Source organism: Ailuropoda melanoleuca, chromosome 10 (assembly GCF_002007445.2).
Source record: "Ailuropoda melanoleuca isolate Jingjing chromosome 10, ASM200744v2, whole genome shotgun sequence".
Taxonomy (NCBI): Eukaryota; Metazoa; Chordata; class Mammalia; order Carnivora; family Ursidae; genus Ailuropoda; species Ailuropoda melanoleuca.
Window position 1 is genome coordinate 94,098,618 of NC_048227.1, and position 9,159 is coordinate 94,107,776.

The window sequence follows — 9,159 nt, forward strand, 5'->3', positions numbered from 1 at the left end:
AAATCAGTGAAATATGAAACAGAAAATCAGTAAAGAAAACCAGTGAAACAAGAGCTCATTCTCTGAAAATAACAATACAATTGATAAATGCCTAGTCCAAGTGGAAATAAAGACAGGAGACAAATTACCAATATCAGGAATGAGAGAGGTGACATCATTACAGATTCTACAGATGTTATGAACCTCATGGCAATAAATTCAATAACTTCTATGAAATAGACAAAATGCCTTGAAAGACACATCCTTACAATACAAACAAAGCAAAACAAAACAAAACAAATAAAAAAACTCCAGACTCAGATGGCTTCACAGGGGAGTTTTTACCAGATATTTAAGGAAGAAATGGTAAATACCAACTCTGTACAAACTCTTCCAGAAACTTGAAAAGGAAGGAATACTTCTCAACTCATCCTATGATGCCAGCACTACTATGATACTAAAACCAGACAAAGACATTAAAAAAAAAAAAGAAATGTAGACAACTATTCCACATGAGCATAGCTGCAAAATTTCTAAAGAAAATTTTGTCAAATTGAATGTAATAGTGTGTGTGTGTGTGTGTGTGTATGTCAAAATATCAAAAGTCAATCAGTGTAAGTCATTGTGTTAAGAAACTAGGTGGAAAAAGCCCTTTCTGTAATTATGTCAGTTGATGCAGAAAAAGCATTTGGCAAAATCCAATCTCTCTATTCCTGGTTAAAAATTCTCAGCCAACTAGGAATAGAAGGGAAATTTCTAAACTCTAGAAAGAACATCTGCAGAAGGTAAATGTCTACAAAAAGCTGCTAGAACTAACAAGTGAGTTCAGCAAGCTTGCAGGATATGAAGTAAATATATGAAAATCTATGGCTGGCAACAATTGGACATTGGAATAAAAATACACCACTTATAGTAACGGCAACAATATTAAACACCGAAGAATAAATCTGATGAAAGATGTGCAATATCTGTACACTGAGATCTATAAAACGTTGCTGAGAACATTCACTGTTTTTTCCACAAATTGATTTTTAGATTCAACGCAGTCTCAACCAAAACCCCAGCAGGTTTTGGGTTGTTTTGGTTTGTTTTTTTTGTAGAAATTTACAAGTTGATTCTAAAGTTCTTAAGGAAACTTAAAGGACCTGGAGTAGCCAAAGCAACGTATTTTTTAAAAAGTTCAACAAAGGCGGCAGACTAACATTACCTGATTTTAGGACTTGTAAACCTATACTTGGAAGGTAGTGTGGTGTTGCCATAGAGACAAACAAATAGATCAGGAATTCCCCCATTCCAATCTTGGGTATTTACCCAAAAGAAATGGAAGCATGTTCCATACAAAGAGTTTTATATGAATATTTTAAGCAACTTTGTTTATAATAGCCCCATACTGAAAACAACCCAAATTTCCATCAACAGGTGAACGTATAAACAAACTGTGGTACTCTGATAAACAAAATGCTACCCAGCAATACAAAAGAGATGAGCTAGTAATAAATCCAGCAATGTGGCTGAATCTCAAAATAATTATGTTGAATGAAAGAAACCAAAAAAGTTGAAGAGTATATAGTATTTTGGTTCCATTTGTATAAAACTCTAGAAAATGCAAATTAATCTAATAGTGACAGTGTTTTCCCGGGAATGAGAGGCATGGGGAGGAGAGGAGGATTGCCAAGGGGCATGAAGATACTTCTGGAGGAATTGAATGTGTCCATTATGTTGACTGCACAGACGGTGTGCTTGAGGTGGTTGGGTGCCTTAAATATGTGCGGTTTATGGCATGTCAGTTATACCTGAATAAAGCTGTTTACCAAAAAAAGTCACTGAGAACCTTTTAGTGGTGGGAGTTTCCATCCCAGCCATTCTACTAAAACTTCTCCCAACCGGGACACAATGGCCTCTTTCTTACCAACTCGATGGTTTTGAATTTGTCTTAACTTACTTAACCTCTCATTGGCACTTGGCTTGATTGAGCACCTCTTCTTTCTAGAAATGTGTTCTTTTCTTGACTTCTTAACAGCACACTGTCTTGGGTTTTCCCCCCTTCTCATTGGTTTCTCCTTTTCAGTCTCCTTTGCTGGCCCCAGTGCTTCTCCCAGACCTTGCTTGCTAGGGGGCCTCTGGCCTTGGTCTTCAGCCTTCTTTTCCTCTCTATTTCCACTTTCCTCCAAGCTTATCTCAACGAGCCCTACGATTCAAAGCGTTGCCACCTGCGCTGTCCAATAGAATTTTCTGAAATGAAGGAAATATTCTGTAGCCCCGGTGTCTACTATGGTGGTCACTAGCCTCATGTGGCTACTGACTATTTGAAATGTGACTAGTGTCAATAAGGAGCTGAATTTCAAATTGTATTTATTTTAATTTACAGTTAAGTAGTCACACATGTCATTTATATTATAGAATATAAACTCTGGGTTGCTGGAGTGGAGGGGGGTGAGAGGGATGGGGTGGCTGGGTGATGGACATGGGTGTTGTGGTGAGCGCTGTGTATTGTGTAAGACTGATGAATCACACACCTATACCCCTGAAATAAATAATACATTATATGTGAATAATAAAAATAGATAAACAAAAAATTTTAAAAAAAGAATATAGAAATGTATATTGCATATAATACATACTGTGACTATGTATTTATATTTGTATTATTTACATTTATACTACTTGTGTCTGTGGTTGGGGGCTATAGCATCTCTTAGCCTTGGTCTACGTATTGTATTTACAGACTGTGGGTGGTAACCCATGAGCTGGCCTTGACCTTTATTTTTTTTCAAAGTTAAATATCAAGGGGTATCACATATAGTAAGAGTTATATCTTCTCAAGAAACTTTAGTTTCAGTCTCATCTCTCTGTGGACTAGGTTGCTAAAACTGTGTACAGATCACATGTAGCTTTTTAGGAGTTTCGTTTTTTAGTTGAAAGCCGCTGATTTAGGTGCTAGTGATGCTATGAGCCCAGACACCGAGTCATGTTCAACTGTCTTCCTGAGATCTCCTCAGTCTGTAAACCTGTTTTGTTTCCCCCTCTGGTTTTTCCTCATCTCAGCATAATGGTGACCTCAATCCCCCTTTTCCCTGTCCCCTCTCACCGTTTTACTGGAGGTCCCATTCAGTCTAGCAACACAGTCTAGTGGCTCTGCCCCTGAAATGGATCCTACTTAATTTCCATTTTGATTTCCATCGCCTTCAAGGCCGGTCACCCCTTGCCTGGATCCCTGCAACGGCCTCAAACTGGCCTCTCTTTCATTCTTGTCTTTCTTATTTATTTATTCATTTATTTATTTTTTATTATAATAATCTTTTTATTATATTATGTTAGTCACCATACAGTACATCCCTGGTTTTTGATGTAAAGTTCCATGATTCATTAGTTGCATATAACACCCAGTGCACCATGCAATACGTGCCCTCCTTACTACCCATCACCACCACCGTTCTTGTCTTTCTACAACCCGTTCTTCACACGGCAGTCAAAGGGGGCTTTGAAAAGCCGAAATCAGACAATGTTGCTTCCTTCCTTGAAAGCCTCCAGTGGCTTTCCATTGCATCAAGAATATTCTCTCAGCGCCTTCCTGCATCCAGCCAGGCCCTGGCAAGCTGACCCTAGGACCCTCAGCATGGCTCCCGCCCCACTAGTCTCGGCCTTTCTGTGCCAGGAACACCCATTACTTTGCTTGTTTCTCTGCAGGGCCTTTGCACATGTGCTGTGACCCAGACCCCCAGACTTTCTCTGAGCTGGCCTCTCTTTGTTAATGAAGGTCTCACATCAGATGTCATTTCCTCAAAGGGGCAGCCTTTCTCTAACTCAGTTAGTATCCGCAACCCAAGTCTCAGTGATCTGTTTTGGAAGTAAATGAGCTATATTGTTATTTGTATGGAGAATTTTTGAGTAATAGGAACAAAAGCTATCAAAGTAATTTTGATTGGAGATTCTTGAATCTTCTCTGAGAATCATCTGTAATCATTAAAATCCTTCTGTGCAAGTTTCTATATGGGGAATAAGTATTGGTCTTTCTATTTTTTTAAAAAATATTTTATTTATTTATTTGACAGAGGGAGAGACAGCCAGCGAGAGAGGGAACACAAGCAGGGGGAGGGGGAGAGGAAGAAGCAGTCCCAGCAGAGGAGCCTGATGTGGGGCTTGATTCCACAACGCTGGGATCAGGCCCTGAGCCGAAGGCAGACGCTCAATGACTGCACCACCCAGGCGCCCCACTCTTTCTATTTTTTGTATCTTAGCGGAGTACCTCATTATGCAAATTTAATGAACACTTTAAAATATGTGTAATACAGTATACTAACTTATAGACATAAATTAGCTAATATAACATTTAAGAGTTTCATTGATGTTAATTTATTATAAATACAAGTTACTTATTGAACTTTTTAATCGCTGAGATTAATGTACATCATGATTGATTTTTTGAGATAATTTGAATTTTATTTAAATTACCAAATTACTTTGGTCTTGAAGAAAAAAGGTCTGTAGTTTAGGGTGTATTACTCCTTAGGGTATTTAATCTTTATTTTTGTATAATGATTTTTATGAAAAATATATTATAGAGATAATGCAGAAGAATTACTAGTTATTAAAAAGATAAGTGATAGGATTTGTGATTCTGACCTTTGCTTAAAAAAAAAGAGACCTACACTCAAATGCTGAAACTTCCTACAGGAGTCATTTGAGTAGTAGGTTCGAAAAACAATGAAACTGAAACTGTATGTTTCACATTATATTGTCAAAACCACATAGAAAGAGGAAGAATAGGAAATGCATTAAACTTTACAAAATGAAAATGGGATATAAGTGAAAATTTGGCATTATTTTATTCTAGAAAATTCTTTAAATTAGATTAAATAGTGTTCAGAAAGTTAAAACAGGGCCTCATTTTATTTCATATGTGTTCCATTCTGCCCAAGGTCAGAAATGGTGGTGATGAAAACGTTTTTGTGCTCTGATGCCTTTCTGGATAAGCTCTCCAAAGAGAATAATCAAAAACTGCAGATTTTTGCACTGAGATGTTAATTGTGGCATCATTTCTTAATTCTGAAAAGCCCGGAACCAACCACATATCCAATAATGGAGGAATTAAACAGATTGTCCGTATAATAAAGGATCGTATAATAAAGGATCGTATAACCATTGAAGTTAATTTTGGGGAATGCTATTAATGTTGTGGGAGAAAACTTCTGGCTAAGTTGAAGAAAAGGACATATTTATATGGTGTGATCTTAATTAGGTAAAACTCCATTTTCATAGGAGAAAATACATTAGTGGTTCATTCTGAGGGGTAATTGTTGTTGGCTTGTATTTTCTACGTTGTCTAGAAAAAGTACATATTACTTTATAATAGCAAAAACGTTACAAAAAATTTGGGTGGCTAACAAAACACTAGATGTTTTAGCTTATTATGTTTTAGAGCTGGAGAGTAGTTGTGGAGATCACTCGGCCTGGGAGCTTGTGACCAAGGGCTGTGATTGGCAGGGGAACTGAGAGTGGTTTCTCAGAAGGCCAAATGGAGAGGAAGATTTCTTAGTGTTTTTGTTCTCAGTAAATTCCTCATATACTCACCGACTGCCACTTGCTGATCAGAAAGTCTGGCTGCCCACTTTGTGACAAATATAAAAGAGGAAGATAAAGTAGTTATTATCTAATAAATGTGACTGTTTTGGTAGCCAAATAATTTAAAACAGAAGGCAACAATAAAAGATTCCTGATGATATAACATGGGGACTATTCTAGATTGTTCTTTAGTCGTTGGGTGTTCATCTATGACTAGGACATGGAATCATTTTAGTGGATCTCCCTCTGCATTACCCTTTATTTAATTATTTTTAAAGATTTTATTTATTTATTTGACAGAGAGGGAAACAGCGAGAGAGGGAACACAAGCAAGGGGAGTGGGAGAGGGAGAAGCAGGCTTCCCGACGAGCAGGGAGCCCAATGCGGGGCTCGATCCCAAGACCCTGGGATCACGACCCGAGCCGAAGGTAGACACTTAATGACCGAGCCACCCAGGTGCCCCTCTGCATTACCTTTTAAATGAAATTAGAATAGAATAGAAAATAGAGGGGGAGTCTATATGTTAAGTATTCATCCTTTAGATTTTTATTTCGGATATGTGTTTGAATATATAGAATTGTAAATGTAAAATGTGTTTGGCTTTTTAAAAAACTGATTTGCAGTCAAAAAAGGTCAGAAGACTCTTTTGAGATCTAGATCAGTGGCTCTCAGAATGATCCTGGAGCCAGCAGCACGTGTCACCTGGGAATTTGTCAGAGGTGCACATTCTCAGGCCCCACCCCAGAACTGCTGAATCAGAAATTCTTGGGCCCAGCACTCTGTGGTTCGTAAGTTCCCCTGGTGATTTTGATGAGGACTTACATTTGAGAACCATTGGTCAAGTCTTGCTGTTCCAGGAGTGGTCCAGAGACTAACATGGGCATCACCTGGTGGCCAGTTAGAAATGCAGAATTTCTGGCCCCAACCTGGGCCTATTAAATCAGAATCTACACGATCCCTGGGTGACTTGGATGCTCATATTAAAGGTTTATTAAAGGTTGAGAAGGCTGATCTAAGCGACATATGCATTCAGAGGCCACGTAGATAATGGCAGTGAGTGAAGGCAACCTGTGTTTCTCCCCCAAAGACAGCAGCCGTGAGACCTATTGATTGTGATGTGAGGTTTAAGCACGCTTCACTTGTTTTCAAATGTCCTCTGTTGAAGCTGCTGGGGTTGACACCTCCAGCCAAACTCATCAACTCAAGTTAACTGCAATTGACCTTAACGACTTCAAGCAGATTTTAATCCCCAAGTTTACTAGAGTGAGCCTGTCATATTAACTTCTTCTGATCTCTTCTAGGAATTTATCCAGGAGCTGCTCTCTCGGATAAGAGGCATGAGGAAACTGAGCCCTCCGCAGAAGAAGACCATATAATTCTGGCACAGGGTGGAACGCTCCCAGAGACGAAGAAGGGTCCTGGGATTTGGGCTTCATGAAGACATTTATTAAAGCATAGTTGCCCTTATGAGAAACTTTTTTTGGGGGGGGTGTCTATTAGACATTTATTCAAGAGTGTTCCTTTTTTGTTTTGAAAGGTTTTGTTAGTGTAATATTTTAATAGCAAGAACATCACGACTCTGGTTTCAGCCCAACCAGGGGTTATCAAACCAGGCAGACACGCAGGAATGGGCTGATCCAGGCAGCATTTTCTTTGAGAAATCGCAGGTTTAGGACCGAACTATACAGGGATGATGGTTTTCTTACAACTAGTTTGGTGATACTTTTTCTTAAGTTGTACAATTGTCTCAGATGTCAAATTTCTTGTACTTGTATATATCTACACACGACTAAGTTAAAATGTAGACGTGAGTTTTATTTCACATCGATGGAATAAACTTGTGGTTGTCCTTTAATTGGAGGTCACAGCACATGGATTTTCAAGAGGCCACTAGATATTCTTCATGTGACTGCTGCTGACCTACAGCATTCACTTTATGCACCAAAGTGAAAGAATTCAGTGTATCCGTTATCTTAATGAGCTACGCCACAAAAAGTTGAGTTGGTCAAGGGCTTAATTCATGGACTTTATATTATTTCATTAATTGGGATGCTTTGCCAGGTCATGTACTTCTTGCTTCATTCATGGTATTTTAAAGTTTTATGAACCCTTCATTTGAAGAACTATTCAGAAGTCGAGACATGCCCATGCCGAGTGGTGTTTTGCAGCGGAAAAGGAAGCACTGTGTAGCAATTAACTCTCTGCTTTCAACCAAATACTGTGTCTTCTTCTCTTTCCATGAAAGCAGGTCATAAGGAAGTTAGCAAATCATGTATCTTCCTCCTTAGAAGTAGATCTGGTCACCCCGGGCCTGGGCAGCATCAGACCAGAGCGGGTGAACTGAGGGTTGGACACGGTAGAGGTGAGAAAGCCTCACTTGCTGTCAGGAAAGTTGCTACAGGAGCACTGGCTGCTTTGGAAGGGTGATGGGATTGCATTTCTGGCCCCTCTCAATGGCATGTGCTGAGGATTCTGGCTCCTGGCCCCAATTACGCACCCCGGTCTCCTTGCTTGGAGCTAGATGTGGGGTGCCTGCCCCGCGCCTCCCGGTGATCTATCAGCTCCTTGGAGAAGGATCAAAATTCAGTCAGATGTGGGCTGGGTAAAAGGTCAGAGTTGAAACTCTTCCTTTCCCCCAAGGTGGCCTCCACCGCCTCCCACGGAAACCCCATCTACTGTAAGGTGTCTCTAGATGGCCCTGTCAGGGGACAGGAGTCAGACATTTTATATCAAGGGTGCTCTGAACATATTTTATTTTTTAAAAGAACTATGTTTGTGAATTTTATGTATACTGGCAAGCTTTTGAAAATGTATTTAATTTTGTAATGTTTACCAATGATTTATTTACAAACTATTTACTCAAATAAATGGAGCTGGTTACAACTCTGCTTACACCTTTGCGTTGCAAGACATGTTCAAAGGATAACTTTACTTTGGGAGATGCTCTGCAGACAGGGGGACCGGGCCCCTATATCTAGCTTTTCATTTCCCAGGTATTTTCAGGCATTTGATCCTCGTTCTCTCCTGAGGAGAGCAGAGTTGCTGGGACACATTCCTGTGTTGGAAGGGAAACTGAGAATGAGCTCTGTGTATTTGGTCCCACTTGGCTTCTAGTCCCACCCTCTCTTGGGCCTTGTGCTTTGCATTTAATTAAACCTCCCTTTTACCCATCTGATAGATTCTCGAGAAAATTTCAAATTAATCAGATATTCCAGTTATGTGAGAATGCCGTGCACCCTATAAACACACACAAATACTGAATTTGCGGGATTTCCGCTAGGCCTGATCAGCCCAGGTTATGGGCTGATGAAACAAGAGGCCCTTTGATCCTGCCACATAACACGCTCTCTTCCTTCCCTCGCCAAGGGCCTGGCATCACCTGACTCCCCCTGAGCGGGACCTCCTCCTTGACTCTCCATCTCTGCCCTCAACACACCCTCCAACACCAGGCTCTTCCTCCTCTGCTAATGCCTCTCCTATCTATCCCTTGTTAAATCTTGCCTTGATATCTGCAGCTATCTTGGGATTGGCTTCCCCACGTCCAGTCTTGCCTACCTCTGATCCGTTCTCCACCCAGTATCCAGAATAATCTTTCTGAAAGAGAGCTGGGATCACTCC

General features: G+C 40.0%; 1 protein-coding gene across 1 annotated transcript in view; it reads left to right on the plus strand.

Moving 5' to 3' along the window:
* Nucleotides 1–8,298, plus strand: part of PPP1R14C (protein phosphatase 1 regulatory inhibitor subunit 14C) — an 84,461-nt gene extending 76,163 nt beyond the window's left edge. The window contains exon 4 of the mRNA XM_034669290.1: nucleotides 6,843–8,298. Coding sequence (XP_034525181.1) covers nucleotides 6,843–6,917 — 75 coding nt within the window. The 3' untranslated portion in view covers nucleotides 6,918–8,298. The remainder of the gene's footprint in view (nucleotides 1–6,842) is intronic.
* Nucleotides 8,299–9,159: the final 861 nt, after the last annotated feature.